General features: G+C 54.4%; 1 protein-coding gene across 3 annotated transcripts in view; it reads left to right on the forward strand.

Annotated features, from left to right (window-relative positions):
- Nucleotides 1-3,563: 3,563 nt before the first annotated feature.
- AXIN2 (axin 2) overlaps nt 3,564-21,683 on the forward strand; it is a 46,199-nt gene continuing 28,079 nt past the window's right edge. The window contains exons 1-3 of one of the 3 annotated variants that reach the window (XM_069655055.1): nt 3,564-4,026; nt 11,216-12,154; nt 20,231-20,371. In XM_069655055.1, the coding sequence (XP_069511156.1) occupies nt 11,343-12,154; nt 20,231-20,371 (953 nt within the window). In that variant the 5' untranslated portion in view covers nt 3,564-4,026; nt 11,216-11,342. Of the gene's footprint in view, nt 4,027-4,819; nt 5,240-11,215; nt 12,155-20,230; nt 20,372-21,683 lie in introns of those variants that run through there. The other 2 variants (XR_011305154.1, XM_069655054.1) reach the window with 2 other exon arrangements.

Below are 21,683 nucleotides of genomic sequence, written 5' to 3' on the forward strand. Positions count from 1 at the left end.
GGTCTGTGAGGCCGACAGCCCTCAAGCATCGAAGGATACCTTTTCACCTGTGGCCACAAGTGGAGAAGGAACTCCAATCGCTCATCGACCTGGACATTATTGAGAGGGTGGAAGGTCCAACCCTGTGGGTCTCCCCAATCGTCTTTGCCCCTAAGCCCAAACAGCCAGGAGCCATCCGCCTTTGCGTGGACATGAGACTGCCTAATATTGCCATTAAAAGGGAGCGCCATCTCACGCCCATGCTGGATGACATCGTCGGCGAGCTGCAGGGAGCAAAGGTCTTTTCCAAACTGGACCTGAGGTCTGGCTACCATCAGCTGGAACTCCCCCCGGAGTCGAGGTATATCACCACCTTCACGACTCATGAGGGGCTGTACCAGTTTAAAAGGCTCAGTTTCGGTGTCTCGTCGGCGGCAGAAGTTTTCCAGAACGCCAGCCGGGGAGCCCTGGCGGGACTGAAAGGTGTGATCAACATGTCGGATGACATTTTGGTCTTCGCGCAATCGGAGGCGGAGCACCTAAAGAGACTGGAATGGGCACTGGAGAGACTCAGAAGCTTGGGGCTGACCCTGCACCGAAAGAAATGTGAATTTCTCAAGGACCGGATCAAATTCTTTGGGTTTGTGTTCCATGCAGGAGGCATCTCACCTGACCCAGAGAAAGTAAGGGACATACGTGAGGCGGCCCTGCCAGAGTCACCAGCCGGAATAAGGGGCTTCCTCGGCATGGTCAACTATTGTGGACGATTCATTCACGACCTGGCGTCTCTGTCTGAGCCTTTGCGGGCCCTGACGAGGAATGACGCGGCATGGGCCTGGATGTCGAAGGAGCAGAGGTCGTTAACCGAGATGAAGAATGCCTTGTCAGGCCGGGAGACCATGGCGTATTTTAACCCTGACGGGGAATCGGAGATAGTGGTGGATGCGCAGCCCGGTGGGGTTGGGGGCGGTGCTCATGCAAGCAGATCCGCAGGGGGTCATACGTCCCAACGCCTACGCTAGTAAGGCGCTCACAGAGACAGAAAAGCGGTATTCACAAATTGAGCACGAGGCCCTAGCCATCCTGTGGGGCTGCAAGCACTTTAGGATCTACATCCTGGGTAAGCCTGTGGTTGTGATAACGGACCACAAGCCACTAATTCCGATTATGGCCGGCGCCTCCTCCAAGCCACCGCCGCGCATCGAAAGGTGGATGTTGTCGCTTATCGAATATGGGGTCAAGCTACAGTATCGCCCTGGCACCCACAACCCTGCGGACTATCTGTCCAGACACCCGGGGGCAGTATGCCCTCGAGACTCTGCAGAGGTGGTGGACTGCATTGAAATGGTTCAGAATGTGGTCGAGGCAGCTTTTCCGGTGGCCCTGGAGCGCCAGGAAATCGCAGATGCGTCAAATGTGGACGATGTGTTCCTGGTCATCAAGGAAGCCATGGACAGCGGGGAGTGGCATGAGGTGCTGACGAACAATGCCAGAAGGGAGATCGGGGCACAACGTGATGTCCAAGCATTGTGAAAGGTGTGCAACGAGCTGTCGGTTGCAGATGACGGCCTTCTGCTGAGAGGGTGCCAAATTGTCATTCCGCGAGCCTTGGTGATGAAAGTGCTGCAGCTCGCCCATAAAGGTCACCAGGGGACAGCAAAGACGAAGGCACATATAAGACTGACGGTGTGGTTCCCAGACCTAGAGAGCAGGGTGGACGAATGTGTGCACTCATGCGTACCATGCCAGGCAGCCAGCCCAGTGGAAAGAGGGCCGCCAATCCAGGCAATGGAAAGGAGTGAACTGCCATGGGGGACGGTGCATGCCAACTTCGGCTCCATGGGCAGAGGAATGTACTTCTGGTTCTGGAGAAGATGTTCGCCACCCACAGGTTTCCCACTGAGATTTGATCTGACAATGGCTCGCCATTCCAGGGGCAATAGTTTGCCCGATACTGTGAGAAAAGGGGAATCAAGCACCGAAAAGTTACCCCGCTCTGGCCCAGGGCGAATGGGGAGGTTGAGCGTTTCATGCGGACACTCAACAAGGTCTTCAGGATCTCGCTGGATGGGGGAGGGCAACTACGCCGAAACCTCTTTGAATTTCTGCGTGAGTACCGCATGACCCCACATCAGTCCACCGGGGTCGCACCAGCTGAGCCCCTATTTAAGCGGTGCCCCAGAGGACTGTTACCGGAACTAGAAGGGTGCAGCCCTGGGGTCATTGAAAACAACCGGATACGTGTGGAGAGAGGTATACAGAATGAACGGGAAAGTGCCCGCCGGAATCTGCCAGAGAAAGCGATCGCAGTTGGGGACACTCTTCTGGTCCAGAATCGGAGACCGGAGGGGAAGTTATGTCTCCAGCATGAGGCCCAGCCGCTGGGTGTGACCCATATGAAGGGGTCCATGGTCACCGCGGCCAATACCAGGGGCACCATCACGTGGAATGTGTCGTACTTCAAGCGGATCGAGGCTGCCACCTGAGGCACCCAGACCCCGGTCCGGACCAAGGTCACCGCCGAGGGACGAAGGACCTCCAGAAGATCCAGGTACACCAGAGACACCTCGAGAGGAGTCCAGAAGGTACCCGTGCCGTGAGGGGCGGGGAGCCTCCGCAGAGGTTCTAGGACTTTATCATGGACCCAGCATCATAACAGGTCGAGAACTGTTTGTGAGGTCCAAGGTTGTTATTGTTGTGTGTTAATGTTATAGTTGTTTCTTGTTTGGGGAAAAAGGAGGGATGTTGCGTAGTGACTACGCTGTAGGCGCATGCGCGGCCCATAATGAGGCTCGCGCATGCGTGTAGACAATAAAGGAAGACCCGGCCGGCAGTTCCAGCCGGGACCCCGCGCTGATAACACGCATCCCATGTGCGTTCTTCTGCCGGTATGCATGCGTGCATGTGAATGCCTGTGGGGGCCCCAAGGGTCACACGCCCCCACAACAGTACACACAGGCAGTAGAGGCAGTCCAATATATGGATGCTTGAAAAGAGTCATTGAAGATATGCAAGTAGTGATAGGCTGGATGTAGGAGAGGTAGGGTATGCTGGCAGGAAGGGGCCACACATGACAACAAAACAGTTTGCATGGTGGGGAAGAGCGCAGGTGCGGAATAAACAATGGTTCATGCCAATCCATTGTGATGCAACAATTAGTCGCAAAGGAGATCTACAAATGTGGCCTAGCAATTTAAACCTGAAACGCTAGCAGTACACATCAGCACATAGGCACCACGAACACACGTGGCATTTCCTATAATGGCATATATTTTAATGTACATGTATCGGAACGTGACGCGCAACACAATTTCCTTCTGTATACTTCAGTATATTAAACCGATACACAAATGAATTAATTATTAACAGTATCAGTATCCTCATAAAATATTCCGAAGCGAAATGGTGAAGAAAGGGCATCGCTCCTTACGCCCCTGCTGCTTGGAGCCCAGCCCTGCCTGTGTGTATCTGGCAAGCGGGAGCCTGTGCCTTTAAGGAAGGGCACGGCTGCTGATTGGCGCGGCAGGATCACTCGGCGCCCTGACGTTCCAGAGCCCCGGGGAGTTGGCTGCAGACTGCCGGGCTTTGATCAGGTCCTAGCAGCTCCACTGCCGACGCCGTAGACTTGCGCGACGCCCTCGTTAGAACCCGTTCCCCGCCCAGAACACGGACCGGGAAAATGCTAACCGTTCGCCCACGAAGAGCAGACCTACTCAACTATAAGTAGACACCTTCTCTCCTTCGATCAGAACGACGGCTGATTTTTGCGAGCCGCGTGTCTGCAGCTTCTCACTACAGCCCTGCCAGGGCCCGGGCCTTTGATGTTTGTAGAGTTAAACCCTGAGCTCAGTGTGTGCTGGAAGAGCCTGGAGGACATTTGGGTGTATGGAATGAACTGCCTGCCACAGGACCTGCTCTGGCAGCAGGAAGGGAACGAGCTGGGGAGATCTGCAGGCAGGGGGCGGCCAACACACCCCCTCCTCCCCTGGTAGTTCACAGGCCTGGGGACCCCTGCATCACTAGGGGGAGGCAACCCCTGCAACCAGGGTAAGTTGCATGCCTGGGATCCCTGCGGTGGGGCCTTTCTGTGATCATCTGCTGCCGCCTTTGAAGTGTCCTTACTGAAAAAAACGACACAGGTTCTAGCGGTTGTTATTGAAAGACATACGCATTTGTTAACGTTCTGGGCAAAGCATCTTCTGCTATTCCAATGCAGATTCTCGCAAACTAGGCATCTCGGCGTGCATTGTTTACCCTGCATACGCGGATCTGCGTTTCTAGCATATTTCGGCAATGTGTGTGTTTAAGGTTTTGCAATTTGCGCGCAGAAAAAAAGATGCGATTCTCCTCCGTGCACATTAATGTGGCCAATGCACAGTCTGGTTTGTAGGGGGGAGGCTGTGTGCATTTTCCGCTAGAATATGATGACGGGCGGCGTTTAGGGGCGGCTTATCAGAGCGCCTCATCCCACACGCATCCTCGGCCGTGGCAGCAACACGAGTGTGTTTGGCATCTGGCATCAATAAGCATGGCGTAAAAAGGCAATTTCCATTTGATATGTGCTCTGATAAAAGCGGTTTGTGTTTTGAAGCTCTCAGCGTGGGATAGAAATAACCCGCTTTCTAGCCGCGGTATTGTCAGTGAGTGTTGATCTTGTTTGTGTGTGGTTGGCAAACTCTTGAGATGCGTGCGCCCCGCTGCACCCACACTTTGCAGTTTGAAAAAATAGCATTTGGTTTCACAGTTGGTTAGAAAACGCACGCCCCCTTTCCCACAAGAGCAGCGTTAAGTCCCTTTAGCCCGAGCTGCTCGTTCCCTTTCATTTTTTTTCTTCCTCCAAAGGTGGGATGTGTAAGGGAGACTGTGCCCCCTCCTCCACCCACACCCCGCCTCTTTCTCCCCACCTCCTCTGATCTCTAAGAGGCACGGCAGGCTGAGCGAGGGGCCAGTGGTTGCACGGGACTTGCAGGCGGAGAACCCAGGCTCTTGGAACTCGGCGGCATCTCTTTTTTTTTTATTTTGGGAAGAAAGTGGTGTTTTGATAAACAGATCTCGCTGCACAGAGCCACCCCCGTGTGAAATCTTGGGCCTACTTTTTTGGAGGATGGCGATGCTGTGCCCGGCTCTCGGAGGACTGTTGTTTGGTGTCCGCTGCCCATGAGACCGGCTGGCTGCTCTTGGGGTTGGAACCCGTTTTCTCTGGTTTCTCCATTCCACGGCGGCGCTTGCAGAGGACATGGAGAGGCACGGGCATGTTAAGGTAAAGCTGGCACTGGGCTGGGCGCTGGGTCAGCGGGGTGGTCGCTTTGTGGAGGGAGTGGGCTGCCCCCGGGGCTTTGCACCCATAAGCGGGGGTCTTTGGACAGAGGGGGCTACTGTGTGGACCACGGAGTGAAGCCGCCCCCGGAGCGGTGTACGCGCTCATCGCGAGAGGCTGTTAGCGGCAGGACGTGGGGCAACCCCACTCACTGACGTCTATGGATGGAGACCGACTCGAGTTGGTGAGACTCTGCAGGGAATTCGTCTACGGGGGAACATGGCGCCCCATTAACGACCAGTGGATCCCCGAAGTTGATCTGGGATGAGGCTGTCAAGGTTGGGGGCGGGAGCCGTGTTGAAGGCGCCCCATCCTTCCAAGGCGCCAATAGAAGCGGAGGGGTTTTTTGGGTATGGGGTTCTGGGGGGTCCTTCAGACTGTTTCGAATAAGACTTTCCTGCCGCATGTTGAACCTTTTGGGGTAGGTGACGGGTCAGAAAGTACCCAGATAAGTAAGATGCCCATTGAAGTCTATAGTGTTCTTCAGGCTACGGCAGTCCGTGGGATTTCCAAGTTAGGGGGGGGGGAACCCAACGATGGGCATCAGTGGCGTCCTGAAGGATGCGCACGGGCGAGTCGTGGGTGGCGCGTTTCGGGTGCCTGGCAGCGCACCCTGCTGAGGGGGGCGCGCGGGCCATGCAAGGTGGCAATAGACACGTTGAGCGAGGGTGCGCGTTCTGGTCGGGTTGAGCGCATGCAGCGGAGTTTTGTGTGCAGCCTCGGGGGGCCGCTGGCTCGAACCCGACTCAACGTTTCATCCTTTGTGAAATTGCCAACCTGTGTGTGGGTGACTTGCGCATCAACGGCGCCGGCTGGTGAAGCAGTAAGACACAATGCCCCTTTCTCTGATCCGTGCGCTTGGCAGGGCCTCATGGCTTGAAACTGGCAACTTGAGTTTCTGAGAGTCGCCGAAATGGGACTTTGATGCCCGTTGGCGAGCGGCCCCGGGCCGTTACACGGCGCTAGTGTGTAGTGTTAGGACGGAGTGTCCTTTGCAGCGTGTCGGCGGCCAGTGTAAGCATCTCGCCCGGGGCGGCGGCTCTTCAGCCCAGTTATTTTACCATCTGCCAGTCCCGGGCCATGGGACCAGGCAGCAGCGCGGTTCTCTTCAGGCTGCCCGTGCAGGGGGGGGGGGCATTTTCTTGCGGCTAGGGAACGCTCGGCTGGTAAATGCACCTGCTGTAGGTGCAGTGCAATTTCGCATCGCAGGTTCGAATTCCAGAAAGGTTTATTGTGCTTTTGTAAAGCAGTTCGGTTGTTTGTTGTGTCAGTACACGTGTTTCAATGCTCCCTTAGACGTACCCTTGAATGCAGTGACCAGGCCGCTACTATGTTAACTGCATGGACGCAACATCCGCGGTTGTCTAATGCCCAATCTCACGCGTTGCAGTGCTTCGAAGCAGCCCTGCCTGAATGCAGCACTGTGCAAAAGCAATGACCACAAATAGCACGTTCATGCATGGATATGACTTGCACAGCGTGTTTTCGTAAGACAGGCGCGGAAAACTGTGTGTAACCTCTAAGCCGCGGGTTCGACTCCCGTCAGTTATTGGGTACCAGTGAGTTGGGGACACCTGTTATTTAAGGCGCTATGAGATATTGTTTTGTAAAGCGCTATATAAACACTACTTTATTGCAACTCTCTGTAGTTTGTTTCTGCTGCTAAGTAATCCCAGCCTCCGGGGTTTACTCACGGGAGTGTGGTGCTGGGCAAGTCGCATTATTTGTGTGGTGGGTGTGGTACTGTGCAGGGGTTTGCAAGCTCCCCATGCCAGTGTGTATTCTCTCCGTTGCCACCCGCTCCCTCCCCTTTAATTGGGAGAGACGGTGGAAACTCCCCGTTTGTTTTCAATCGGTAGCCTCTGGTTTATGTGTCGATGCCAGTTTTTTGCATGTCGAATCTGCCGTATTTATGCACACGCCATGAATGTCAGGGTGGATGTGTGCGTGCACCGCCAGGCACATGTGTTTGCGCGCGACGCACCCGATCGGCCCTGCATTTATGTGCATGCAGCGTTGTGTCAGCGGGCGCCGACGGGTCCTCTATCAGGGTCTGTCTGGAAAACAGCATCTGCATACGTGTCTGTGTGTGCATCCGTGTGCATGCATGCTGCATCTGCGCAGCCGGGAGCGCCCGTGCCCTGGACCCAACGGTGTCTTCCGCGGATCAAAGCAAGGGAGATCCACGATAATGACTTGCTCGTCTTTACGCTCCGAGAACCGTCCCTCGGATGCACGCTCAGTGCACCTGCCACCTCTCTGCGGCGTGCCCGCACTTGTCCTAGGTTTGTCTGCACCTCGATGCACGCTTAGGGCACCTGCAGCCAGGGGTGGACTGGGAACTAAAAGAGGCCCTGGAAATAATGACTGGGGGCCAAAAGAGGCCCTGGAAATAATGTCCAAAATGGCCCCATATGACACATTTTCAGCAAGCCCAATGCTTTTCCTATGAGGAAATTTGGAAATACCACACAAAAGAGGCCCAGGGTGCAGAGGCCCACCGGGAAATCTCCAGAGTTCCCTATAGGCCAGTCCACCCCTGCCTGCACCTTTCTGGGGCGTACCCGCACTTGTCCTAGGTTTGTCTGCACCTCGATGCACGCTCAGGGCACCTGCACCTCTCTGGGGCGTGCCCGCACTTGTCCTAGGTTTGTCTGCACCTCGATGCACGCTCGGGGCTCCTGCACCTCTCTGGGGCGTGCCCGCACCTGTTCACGGTTTGTCTGCACCTCGATGCACGCTTAGGGCACCTGCACCTCTCTGGGGCGTGCCCGCACCTGTCCTAGGTGTGTCTACACCTCGATGCACGCTTAGGGCACCTGCACCTCTCTGGGGCGCGCCCGCACGTGTCCTAGGTTTGTCTGCACCTCGATGCACGCTCGGGGCACCTGTACCTCTCTGGGGCGTGCCCGCACTTGTCCTAGGTTTGTCCGCACCTCGATGCACGCTTAGGGCACCTGCACCTTTCTGGGGCGTGCCCGCACCTGTCCTAAGTTTGTCTGAACCTCGATGCACGCTCGGGGCTCCTGCACCTCTCTGGGGCGTGCCCGCACCTGTTCACGGTTTGTCTGCACCTCGATGCACGCTCGGGGCACCTGTACCTCTCTGGGGCGTGCCCGCACCTGTTCACGGTTTGTCTGCACCTCGATGCACGCTTAGGGCACCTGCACCTCTCTGGGGCGTGCCCGCACGTGTCCTAGGTTTGTCTGCACCCCGATGCACGCTCGGGGCACCTGCACCTCTCTGGGGCGTGCCCGCACGTGTCCTAGGTTTGTCTGCACCTCGATGCACGCTCGGGGCACCTGCACCTCTCTGGGGCGTGCCCGCACCTGTCTTAGGTTTGTCTGCACCTCGATGCACGCTTGGGGCACCTGCACCTCTCTGGGGCGTGCCCGCACTCGCCATAGGGTTGTCTGCACCTCGATGAGATGTACCCCTGTTTATCAGAGTAGCCTCTGGTCTCACCCTCGGAGCTGTAGCGGGGCTCTCGGGAGATGCATCTGGTCCTATGAAGTGCATGTCTGAATCGCACACTCTCCGAGGCGCACCTGCGCCTCTCTGAGCTGCATCTACGACCTGTGAGACGTATCCGGGCCTATGGGGTGTATCTGTCCCTCCGATGTGTGCCTGTGCTTCTATGAGCTGTAGCTGCCCCCCCCCCCTGATATGTGCATATGCTTATATGAGCTGTAGCTGGCCCTGATGTGTACCCGTGCTTCTATGAGCTGTAGCTGCCCCTGATGTGTACATATGCTTCTATGAGCTGTAGCTGGCCCTGATGTGTACCCGTGCTTCTATGAGCTGTAGCTTCCCTTGGTGTGTACATGTGCTTCTATGAGCTGTAGCTTCCCTTGGTGTGTACATGTGCTTCTATGAGCTGTAGCTTCCCTTGGTGTGTGCATGTGCTTCTATGAGCTGTAGCTGCCCCTGATGTGTACATATGCTTCTATGAGCTGTAGCTGTCCCTGATGTGTACCTGTGCTTCTATGAACTATCGCTTACCTTGTTGTGTACCTGTGCTTCTATTAGCTGCAGCTGCCCCTTGTGTGTACATGTGGTTCTATGAGCTGTAGCTGCCCCTGATGTGTACATATGCTTCTATGAGCTGTAGCTGGCCCGGATGTGTACCCGTGCTTCTATGAGCTGTAGCTTCCCTGAGCTGTAGCTTCCCTTGGTGTGTACATGTGCTTCTATGAGCTGTAGCTGCCCCTGATGTGTACATATGCTTCTATGAGCTGTAGCTGTCCCTGATGTGTACCTGTGCTTCTATGAACTGTCGCTTACCTTGTTGTGTACCTGTGCTTCTATTAGCTGCAGCTGCCCCTTGTGTGTACATGTGCTTCTATGAGCTGTAGCTGAACCTGCTGTGTACATGTGCTTCTATAAGCTGTAGCTGGCCCTGGTGTGTATCTGTGCTTCTGGGACATGCACCGAATCAATAGGGTGTATCTGCGTATGTCTGAATTGTGCCTAGCCCTGGGGTTTATCTGCGTGTGTTACCTGTGCCTCTCTGGGCTGTATCTACATCGGATGTGCTTGCGTGGCCTCTTGAGACAGACATGCCTATGTCTTCGCGCGGGTGTTAGCCCGCGGAGGCTCATCTGTACTCTGACCCCAGATGTCGCCATTGTACATACAGGTACACTGAGTTAAGCTGCACCGAACCCACTGCCCACGTCTGCGTGTGCGCGGGGCTGCGTCGGCGTGCGTGCCCGACGCCCCTCTCTCTGCCTGCCTGGCCGCATCTGCCGCGGTCTACCTTTACACATGCACGACCTGTCTACGGCAGAGCTGCGTGTGGCTCTCCGCGTGTACGCGTGACGTGTCCGCGGGCGGGCGCCTCTAGCGAGGCATGTGCTCTCTGTGGCGGCATGCATCCTGGGTGGAGCCTGTGCCCGTTTGTATCGGCGCGCGTCCACGCTCGGCATCTGTCTGTGGGCATTTCTCATAAGATGTAGGACCCGCACGCCCCCAGGCGCGTCTCGGTACCCACTCAAGCAGGGTATGGGCCTGGAGCGTAACCATGGGCCTGGCCCAATCCGTCATGTAGTGACCCGGTGTGGCTGTCCTGGGGCAGGCCCAGTGTTCGCAGCGCCCCGCTAACCTTGCTTCCCTCCGTGCTGCCGGAAAAAAAACCTCAAAGGCTTTGCGCCTTTATCCCAAAGGCCCCACCCCGTGCCCGGGCCGCCCCATCCTCGACGTGCTGCTGGGGCCCATGCTTAAAAGACACAAGCCCTACCGGCCCCCCTACAGCACACTTGCACCTTTTCATTAAGCCAGACTGTCAACGCCGTGCAATTGGGTGGGTGCTTTCCCCTAGTTCTGTATGAGCTTTAATCCACCGCCTGACGCCCCGCCCCCCGCGCCCACTCAGCTGGAAGTAGTTCTCTCAGATGGCAAGCTAACCTCCTCCCCATCCCCTTCCAGCCGGAGTAATAAAGAGAGAAACGCGTGGGGAGGAGGGGGCGATGGGAAACAGATGCCACTCGAGGCACTGAGATCATCTGTAGAAAAGAAAGGCTGTGGGCGGAAAAGGGAGGTGGGAAGGGGGTTACGGGGGGGGGCACGATTGGTTTCACCTGTAAACGGCGAGGCTGATGCAAATTGTTGCTGGAATTATGGAACTGGTAACCCACTGTGGGGTGGGGGGGTGCATGGTGGGTTAGAGATGTATTTGCATTGCTGTTTTTTTATTTGAGACCCCCATTGTAAAATGCAGATGTCCAGCCCTCCTTCAAAATGCCGTGAGGCTTTACCTGTTTGAAGTCTCACCTGATAAGCGTGGATTTGCATTGGAGATAGCCGGGCGCTTTTATTTCACTGGGAAGGGTTGCAAAGCCTGTTTACGTTGTGCCTTTGATGTTGGGGCGGATCTGGTTCGGATTAGATCAATACTTTTCTCTTTTCTTCTTCTTTCAGAGCGAGGGCTCAGAAGGATCCCTGCTGACTTGAGGAGAGGAGGAGGAGGAGGAGGCGGCGGAGAGAGGGCCAGAGTACTGTGGAACTTGGGGGAAAGAAATCCACCACAGAAGGTCTTGGTGGAGCCATGATTAGTGCTGCGCTGGGAACTCACCTCTCGGATCCCAGCAGCAGCTTCCGTGAGGACGCCCCGCGCCCCCCTGTGCCCGGGGGTGAGGAGACGCCATGCCCGCCGCCGCCAGTGGTCCCCAGGAGCCACGGCGTCAAGGCCATGCCACAGTCCTCCACGCCCAGGAGGAATGAGGACGGGCTGGGGGAGCCTGAGGGCAGCGCCTCCCCAGACTCACCACTCTCCAGGTGGACCAAGTCTCTGCACTCTCTGTTGGGCGATCAAGATGGCGCCCAACTTTACCGAACCTTCTTGGAGCGGGAGAAGTGTGTGGACAGCTTAGACTTCTGGTTCGCCTGTAATGGTTTCCGTCAAATGGACATCAAGGATGGCAAGACATTGCGGGTGTCCAAGGCCATCTACAAGCGGTACGTGGAGAACAACAGCGTGGTATCCAAGCAGTTAAAACCTGCCACCAAGACCTACATCAAAGACAGCGTCAAGAAGGCTGCCATAGACTCCACCATGTTTGACCAGGCGCAGACTGAAGTCCAGACCGCCATGGAGGACAACGCCTACCAGATGTTCCTCACTTCTGACATCTACCTCGAGTACGTGCGCAGCGGCGGCGAGAACCCCGCCTACGCGCACAGTGCCGAGCTGGGCCGCCTCAAGGTGGTCTGTGGCTACCTGCCCACCTTGAACGAAGAGGAGGAGTGGAGCTGCGCAGACCTGAGGAGCAAGAGCCTGCCTTCTGCACTGGGCCTCTCCAGCAAGGCGCTGAGGGCCACGGCGCACCTGCGGGCGGCAGAGACGGAGAATGGGCACAGGTGAGATAGTGTTGCATGCTTTCAGTGTTGCACGTGGCAGTGTTTTTGTTTTTGGGTGAGCATGACTTTCCAATGATGGGTGGTGTTGTCTTCTAAGCCAGAGCGTTCCTAATGCCCATGAGATGTTGCTGGTGAGGTGCCAGTCTTGAAGGAAAAGGGACGATTGCAGGCAACCAAAAGTTCTTGCAGTGTACCATATATCTCATGGGGAGTTAAGGGTCAATATTGCAGGGCGCCTAGAAGAGCCTGGGGAGCTGGCCACCAAGAGCTACTACACCAAGATAGCTGCTACTTAGGAGTATGAGCATTGGGGCACATCTCGGAGCCATGGAATGTGCAGTGGGTCCAATATGTGCCAAGATGCCCCATTCATCTGGAGGGTGTGGTGGGTCCATTCCTGTTCTCCTTGTATCATTGGAATTGTAGTCCTGGAGAACAACGCAGGGACGGATTGGATTACCACCTCCCGGAATGCAACGGGGCGTGGAGGCATGCGAGATAATGTCACGCCGGTGTGGTGTATGGAATCGGTTTGGCTGGGGGTGTGTGGGGGGGGGGTCCACAAGTAGGTCTTGGTAGTTGCTGGAGTAGAGCTAGGCAGACTCCTCTTTGCACAGCCAGGAGCTAGAGATGTGTATCCCGGATAAGGGCAGTGTGCATCCCATGTGCACATGATATTTGCTGCATACTTTGTGTTAACTCTTCGTCCTGGGGGGGGCGGGGGATAGCTCCTGCTTACTGGGGGACATCCGAGACCCGGAGCTGCTTCAGGCTCCTCCCCGTCAAGTCTTTATTTTCCTCCCTGGAGAGTCGGTCCCTTCTCCACATGCATACTCCGGCCCAGAGAGCTGCAAACGCATCACACCGCCTAAAGGCATTCAGTGCGCTTCACACAACTTCCTAGCAGTGCTCGGAGAAAGGGTAGTAAGCAGGGTTGGGCTGGGGCAAAACATTGTCTCGGGCACCAATATAAACAAGTGGCACACTTCATTCCTTTTGTAACAATTTGAGTAGTACCCAAGGGGGAGTTTTTCTGATACAATGGGTTGCAAATTTTGACTTTTAAAGAATATTTATTCAGATTGTCAGAACTACTAAGCCACATGGTGAAGTAACTCATCAAACGAGCAGAGATTGGCCAACAAAGTGGCCCGCTTTGACCCAAAAAGTGGCCCACACCAGCATTTTGCGTTTTGGGTTCGGGCATTACCCTATAGGCCAGTCCGAGCTTGGTAGTAAACCCTCCCACCTCCTTCAACAGACGTGATGGTGGCACGTGATTTAAGTTCATGTCTGAGGATACATTGCGTATCAGAAAACCGGGGTAAAGCCGGAGACCGCGTAGGGTAAGTTTAGCAGTGGTTGTGTTGGCGGTCCAGCATTAATCCGAGTGGAAAGAGTTCTTAAAATAATTGGTGCTAACACCGTCATTTTGACGTTACTGTTGTGAGTGGTGTGGTATATGTGCACCGTGGCTTGTGTGTGCATACGTGTGTTCCCCTTATTGTTAGCCTGCTGTGGTCAAACTTTGTGTAAAGCGCACAGTCAACATATTAGCCGTCGAGGCGCTGAGAGACACACACAAGAAACAAAGGAAACGGTTAGTCGGGGATCAGAAACCTTTTAGGCCGTGTAGATGGGTCGTTTCCACTTCTGAGCTTGTTCTCCAAAGTTTGTTTAAATAAAACCTTTTGGGCAAAGTCTTGGTTTTAAGTCGGCAATTAGGGCGATGGTTTCACGTGAAGTCTGTTTGTAATCCCAGCCGGCCTTGTTTGCCTGCGAGTCTGCCTGCCTGTGATCTGAGGGGTGCAGCTGGGCAGCGCTGGCTTCCTGCTGGCTTTGATTTGACGCAGTCCGAGGTGGGGCTCATCTGCCTCCCATTATTCCCCCCCTCCTCCTCGCCCCCTTCAGCGGTATCCCATCAGTGAGCACGGCCCCTGCTCTCCCCGCTGCACATGGCCCTCTGCTGGCTCCCAGCGCTTCCTGTCCTTTCAGCGCGCCTGCCTCGCCTCCACCGTCTGTGGGAGCCCGGCTGCAGCCAAAGCTGCGCACCGCCATCAAAGCCCGGCGGGGCGCCAGGCTTCGCGGGGAGCCCCCCTCTTGCAGGAGGAGTCTGCAAGATCCAATTATAGTTGAACTTTTATCATCCCCCGGCCCGACGCCACAAATCACACGATGAAAGTGTGGGACAGGCCACTTAGTAGTATTCGAAGTTTCTAAAACTTGGAACTGTAACACTCGTCCACCCACACCCGTTCATGCATCTTAAGGATATTCACGTTTTTGCTGCAATTGTCCGATTTTACAGTGTTGGTCTGAATTGGAAACCCACAAATGTCAGGTTACATAACCCAAGCCAGTGTCCTTCAAACTTTGGTGGGGGTCTAGCGGCCCTGGGGGAGATGCCCTTGAAAAACAGAGCGCTGTTACTACTTTAACAGAACATTTAAGAACTTGGGCAGGCAGAGGGGAGAGACAGCATTTATTCTACTCCAGGGGCGCTCAACATAACACGCTTGCATACCACTCATCTAAGTCAGCTGAGTCCCGGGCCTGAGTGACTTGCCCAGGCTCGCACAAGAGTCAAAGCTGGGGTGAGACTCTGCGCTCACTTTTAACAGGGTTGCCATTTTAACTTCTAGATCTCGTAGGCCGCGGGGACGAACAGCGGTACAATGTTGCCCATTGTGTGCACACACATTTGAAGTATATAAGCGTCCAGCGCGCGAGATAAAGTGACCAGAATAGCCCAGGGGGCGCATGGGAGGTTTGCATGGACGCCTCGGAGCAACTGCTGGCGGACAGCTGAAGCCATTATGGCGGGCGCTGTCCCGCGGCATCAGAGGACGGACCCGGTGAGTGCTGACAGTGCCCGCAGATGCATTACAAGCGCTGCGGGACTCACGTTCCACTGCCCGCCCTTTGAAAGGTCTCCAGCGTTACCCTTTTTGTGGGGGTGGGGTAGGCAGTTCCATTTCCGCGAGAAAAGAAGTATATTTGGTGTTATTTCTGATAAGCTGCGTGAAAGGTTATGGGGTCTACACAAACCTCTGGTGGTACTAGGCTGCAGGCTAATGGGGTGTGTGCGGGGGTTGCTGGAGAATACATGCAGGTACTGTAGAGCTCTGTCTCGGGTTTTAAACTTTGAAGCGGATTCTCCACAGGTCCGTCCTTGCCTTATACGCCCCTTCCGCCAGAAACAGTGCTCCAGCAATGTCAGCTAGTAGCCTATATGCACAACTGTAAATGCAGCTCGTTTTCTTTGTTACGGGACTCGGGGGTACTTCTGACAGCCCGACTGGCTTGCGAACAACTAGTAAAAATAAATAAATAACACAGGTGTGAGGTTTCGCGCTGCACCTGCCTGCAAGTGGCAGAGAGACGGTGCTGCGCACGCGCCAACCCCCAGGCCTGCTCCCAGAACACACCTTTCAAACACCCACGGCAGGAACCCCAGTACTACCGCAAGAGCAATCCCTTTGGGATCCCTGGGAGGGAACATCGCGGGGGCCCCAATCCTTCCTGTGGAATGTTTGCGGGGGACCCCTGCGAGGGAACACCATTTTTCTCTGTGGAATATTTTAGCTTCAGGTGGTATAATGACCAACGTGGGCGCGCTCTGCAATAGTTGCCTTCACGTTCTCCCCGATTTCACTGCCCGACTGGAAGAATTGGCACATATCGCCCTGCCCTCACAAGGGCGCTTGCGCTTTGAAGGCCTAGGTGGGCCCCTGACTTCAGCACAGCCGCCGCTGGCCCACGTCGTCATAACGGACACCTTGAGTCACTCTGGCCAGCTGTCTCCCAGCCAGGCCTCAGATGCAAATAGTAGGCCGCACTTCGGGACTACATTTAAGCACGCTGGCTTCGAATAGGCCCTTTGAATCCTTTATCGACTCCCTCGTGAGTTCCCCATGTACAGCTCAAAGTGGAACACCGTTGGGGCCGCAGGTGGCGCTGCCAACGTCTTACTCGAGACTGACACTGCCCCAGCCGCACAAGCCTCCCAGAGGCGCAGACTTTGCAGAATTCCCATAGCCAGGCTACAGGGACCCACACACCTGACGCCCTGGCACCAGACTGCGAATGCCAGGCTTCGCTTGGGGCCTGCAGATGTCGTCATGCTGCTTCGGCACTGCCAGGCCTCCTCGCATTGAGGAAGCCCCCTGACCACCGCTACCCCGCCCAAGGTTTTTCAAGGCGTAAGCCCTTTCCGAAAGGCTCATGTTTTCCCTACCAGAGGAATGCAGCGCAGCAGGGGGACTCGTGGGGGAAAGTGGCTGTTTAGACAGCGGATTGAGTGGCTCTTCAAAGAGGTCGAAAGTGGGCAACCGGGGGCAAGGAGGCGCACAAAGGCGGCAGATAGCAGGATGAGGGGGCGTGCTGCTCTCCATTAGGCAGCTGTGCTGGCCACTTAAACAACAATTCCTCTGATGTTTTGGAGAGTGTTTTTTTGGGGTGTTTTCTCGCAACTTGTTTGACGTTCCCGCCTAAACCTACATTTTGTACTTGGTGGGCTTGATTTACAGATCGTTTTCCTATAGGAAAAGGCATTTGTAAATAAGGCCTGGTGTGTCTACAGCTCTCAGGTATCCGGTGTCCATGTGTGAGGCGGCCATCCACTCCTGGTTCTGCATGGAATTCTGGGACTTGTAGTAGTTTTCCTATACTGTAAATGGCAAATACAAGCTTCAAGCCCCACAAGCCAAAGGTTAAAAACAGGGCTGCATGGCGTTCTTACGCACTGGCCATGGGAAACGTTTGGGCTCTGGTTGTCATTTCAAAACAGAAATTACTTACACAATAGGCAATACCAGAGTAGAGGCACTCCTGGGGTAAGGCACATTTTATATAAGTGCACAGTTTAAACAAGGGATAGGGACTGGAGGACATACATTTTGTTTTTACAATGCCAGCCAGAGGCTAGTATTTACACATTTGCAAACTAGCGAGGGTGGTCCCCAGAGTAGGAGGCAGTAGGGGTGGGTCGGTGGGTGGTTTGGTTAGGAGGATGGGGGGGCCCCTTTCCATCTCTAGCAGGTGGAATTTGAGCCACCCTTTGAAGCGTGCCCCTGAAGAGAGGGCTATGATGGCTGGAGGGAGAGCATTTTAGCGGAATGGGGCATGTAGTGGAACGGGACCTCGCGCGGAAGTGGCTACGGAGGCTGCAGGGGACCGACAGGCTGTGAAGTGATGGGGCGTCTGGGAGGGAGAGTACAATGACATGCAGTCAATGTGGTAGTGTGGAAAAGACCGTAGATGAATTTATAGGCCACTAGCAGGATAAGTGATTTTGCAAGTAGACCCATCCAGCGTGATGAGGGTAGGCATTGGTACAGGAGAACATGGAAAGGTTGAAAAGGGTGCAAGTCACAATGAGGAGAACGCTATTGGGGGGAGCATAAGAATAGAGGCAGGGGTCGAAATTTGGATTGGGTGACCAGGAGCAAAAAGCAGCTCCTGGGTATCGGGAATCGCCCTTTAGGCAAGAGCTATCTATGTTCGTATGGCAGGACTTGCCTGGAGAGTCACAAGTAGCTCCTGGTAGCTGTTGGTTTCAAGCTAAGCAAGCTCCCCCTGGCAATAGCCAGGAGTTAAATAGCTCCCAGCTCCTTGCAATTTCGAACCCTGAGAGGCATGCGCAGTAGTTCAGTTTGCTGAGCGCAAGATTCAGAGATGCAAGTTTTAGTTGAATGTTGCGTCAGATGTGGGTGGATTTTTCTAGAGTTTGGGAAGTTGACTAGGTGCGATGACAGTGGCAAAGAAGAACTCGGAAGTGTTTTAGGTCGCTATCAAAGAGAACCTCAAGGTTGTAAGTAATGGGTGAGGAATGAAGAGGTCAGGCAGAAGTAGATGGGAGAGTGGAGGGTGGAGTTGGCCATGGAGGCAACATAACATATTGGGAAGTATGAAATGCGTAGACCAAGGCTCAAATGAGTACGCCCTGTACAGAAGGGCATATGCCATATCCCGTGGACAGGTTGGCCAGATCCCCGTTGACATTAAGCGTGGATGCGAGAGGGCTTTGGCAGCCCTTAGAGTCGTACCCCTGCACCTGCTCAGGCCTCAAGGAGCGAGGTGTCACCACGTTTTGGTGGGTGATCCCTTGTCAATGGAGATGGCATTTTTAGAGGCAAGGAAAAGTTCCTGTTAAAGTCTATGGTCGGCATTGGGATTGTGAGGTTGTAAATGAGTCGAGGATCCCTCTAAATGAAGGCTGGGCGGCACGCCAGAGTACGCCACCTTGCTATTCAGAACTTGCAGCTGCCACAGGGGTATGAACAGGGATCGGGTTGGAACGCACACTTGCGCGTTTTCAATACTCACAAGGCATAGTTGGTTTGGTCGTCCCTTCCCCTCCTGTATTTTTTGTATTTACGGGGGTTGCTATCCCATGTTCCCTGCCTGCTGCCCTGTGGGCGCTTTGAGACAGAATGTATTTCCTGTATAAGCACCTAACAAGCAAGCCATAAATAAATAAATGAGTGCTGCGCATGCGCCGCCTCTTGATGGAACAAGGCTGTTTAAGTCTTTTGCCCTCAAAATGATTGATTTGCTCCAATAAAGAAGGACTTTTTACACAAAATAAAAAGCTTCAGCCTTTTAGTCACCAACCGCCTGGAGTCTTACACGGGCATTGGGGGTCAGCGTGGCGCAGGAGAACTGGATCCATTCCTGCCCCACAGGGACCCGTGGAGTGCCCCTTAATTATAGTACCCACCAACTTTTTTTTTTTTTTTAATCCCCCACTTTGAATCCCAAGCACGAAGTATGTGTGTGCTGACACCCCAAAGCTACACTGAGTTTGTGGGTGAATACCAGCAGGCCGGTCACTGTCGGTCCCCTTTTCGCTCAGTGTTTTCAAGTTCTCGCTCCCAGCTTGACCTTTTCCCTGGCATACCTGCCAGGCAAAAAAGGGTACACGAGGGGTAGCTGATAATCTCCAGCCCCTGCTCATGCCCTGTAGTTGGCCCCGCATCAGGGGGCTGTGGGGTAGAGGCGCTTGCTCCCCCAGCTCTGAATTACTGTAGTAGTAACCATTTTAGGGAGAATTGTGGGTGGGCAGTATCATTTTGGGGTCTCCAAGTGTAGTGTGTAAGATATCGGATGGTATGTCAGGTGATGTGCAAATGTGTCTGTTTTAGACGTGGACTTTACGTCGAGGCAGCGGCTTCCTCTCGCACCGTGTGGCTGGGGTCAAACCCGGCGCTGGGTTCAGTGTTGACTGCCCCGCTACTGCACCCCAGAGCAGGGACCTGGCCCAGTGTTACAAATGCACCCGGGGTGGGATACCTGCCATGGACTCACCGGTCTTAGCCAAACCTTTCGGCCCTGTTCACTGTGGGGAAGTGATTTCTTGGGGTGCATCATGGTGGTTGCCCATAGTTAGCCAGCATAACCAGAAAACATAAAACGACCACTCCATCCCAATCAGTCATGTATTCCAGGACTCGAAGTTGAGGGGAGCTGGGAGCTCTGTAGCTCCTGCTTGTAGCCTAGAAGAGCCTGGTTAGCTTGGCACCAACGGCTTCCAGGAGCTACTTTTGGTCCCCCCCCTCAGCAACTGATGCTGAACAAACACAACTATGTGGATTTAACTCTGTGTGTTTAGGACAATCTATCAATAAACATTAGGACACCTTTTAAACTTTTAAAGCTTTAAGGGTAATAAATAATGGACAAAAGTATGTATGTGCATCTTATTTTGGAAGCTAGGTTTGGGGAATGTTACTGGCGTGGCAGCTCCTGGTCGCCGACTAATGAGAGATACCCAGCAGCAACTTTACCCCTGCTTATCCAATCTGAATTTCGAGCCCTGCATGCAGTTATCCCTCTTACTGATGCTTGATGTGTTACCAGTTTTCCACACTACGCAATGCCTGCTTGATTGTGTAATGCAAGGCCAGGCCGAGGTCTCACCATGGGGAACCCCGACTCCTTCAGCACTTCCAGGCCACACCGGTGGCAGTTGTGGAAGGCTGCAACCTCCCTCCCCCCCCACCTTGCAGAACCCCATTGAAGTGGCCTGTAGCTTGCGACTGAAGCCCCCATGTGACATGTTCTCTTTTTCTCTAGATCTTTTAAAAGAAATGATCCGGTGAATCCATACCACGTCAACTCTGGCCATGTCTTTGCGCCGGCCACTAGCGCCAATGACAGCGAGATCTCCAGCGATGCCCTGACGGACGACTCGATGTCCATGACGGACAGCAGTGTGTAAGTATCACTGTTTCGATGGCCCGTTACTTTACATCAAGGAGACATTGGTTCTAATCCCCACTTCTCGAATTGACCACGTGTGATCCTGGGCAAATAACTTCATCACCCTGTTTCCATAGCCGTGGAATTTGGCAATGCTCTGAAACTGGTTAAATCTAAATGCGGGAGTGGTCAGGGTTTACAATGATTCCCTAATTAATTCAGAACAAAAATATACGTCTTTAGCACTGAAGGGGCTGAGCTATAAGGCGCTATATAACAACTGGACATACAATGGATTTTGTCACCACTTGGGAGATCAGCGCCCTCCTTTCTATATTATGTCGAATGTGCTTATGGGAGCAATCGAGTATATAGTTTGTCGTGTACAAATAACCCACAAGCTAACCTTTTTTGTTGTGAGAGGTGTCTCGCAAGACTCCAGGGAGTTTGTAGTTAAAGCATTTAAAATGCGCATCGTAGAGCGCTGCATGAACGAGGATTGGAAAAGGCCGGCCTTCCACTGTCCCAGAGGCGACTGAGGTGTTCAGGCCGCATTTCAGTGCAGAGGAGTGGGTTACTGTGAGCCAGGAGTACAGGGGTAGCCTCAGCTGCCCGCCTCATCCTTTTGCAGCGATGCCAATTCAGTAAAGATGCCGCTGGCTTTGCGAGGACGCTTCGTTAGGAGTTGGGAGGTCTGGACGAGCGGGCCCATTGAAAAACGCTCTGTGGATGCACCCGTCGGCCTCGTCTGTGGTCCTCACTCCCTTGGCCTCATTGGCTGCTTTGAGGGACCTGCCAGCTTGCCTCATTTGCGCCGGGTGGTATGTGCCTGGCTGCCCGCCTGCTGGCATCGGGGCCGAGACCAGATGACGGATATTGCAAAATGCGGGAATGCCAGAAATTCCTGCTCACAAATCCAAAACGTGTCCGTTGCTAGCCGCGCGGGGGGACGGCCCAGCCTATTGGTATACATGAATGCCTGTGTGTGTGTGTGTTTTATCGCGTTGCATAACGCACTGCCGTTCAAACGATTCCGCTCCCCTCTCTCGAGTCAAGTCAACCCAAGTTGTTGCACGATGTTCGGATCAAAGGCCGGGGTTTGATTCCAACAAACCCACAGACTCTGGAGCCGAAGAATAAATAAAGAGTGCAGATGTTTGGCTGGCTGCTGTGCCTTTTTTTCCCCTTCTCGGCCCGATACCGTGGCGGAAGAAAGTGTTCTGCCGTCCCAGGCGCACGCAGTTTATGGGACAGCGCTGGCCCCTCATGAAAGGCGGCTGACTCATGCCGGGGCCCTGCCTGGCCCGGCTCCCATGCGATCGTGTGT

Source organism: Ambystoma mexicanum, chromosome 3q (assembly GCF_040938575.1).
Source record: "Ambystoma mexicanum isolate Mex_15411 chromosome 3q, UKY_AmexF1_1, whole genome shotgun sequence".
NCBI classification, from domain to species: Eukaryota; Metazoa; Chordata; class Amphibia; order Caudata; family Ambystomatidae; genus Ambystoma; species Ambystoma mexicanum.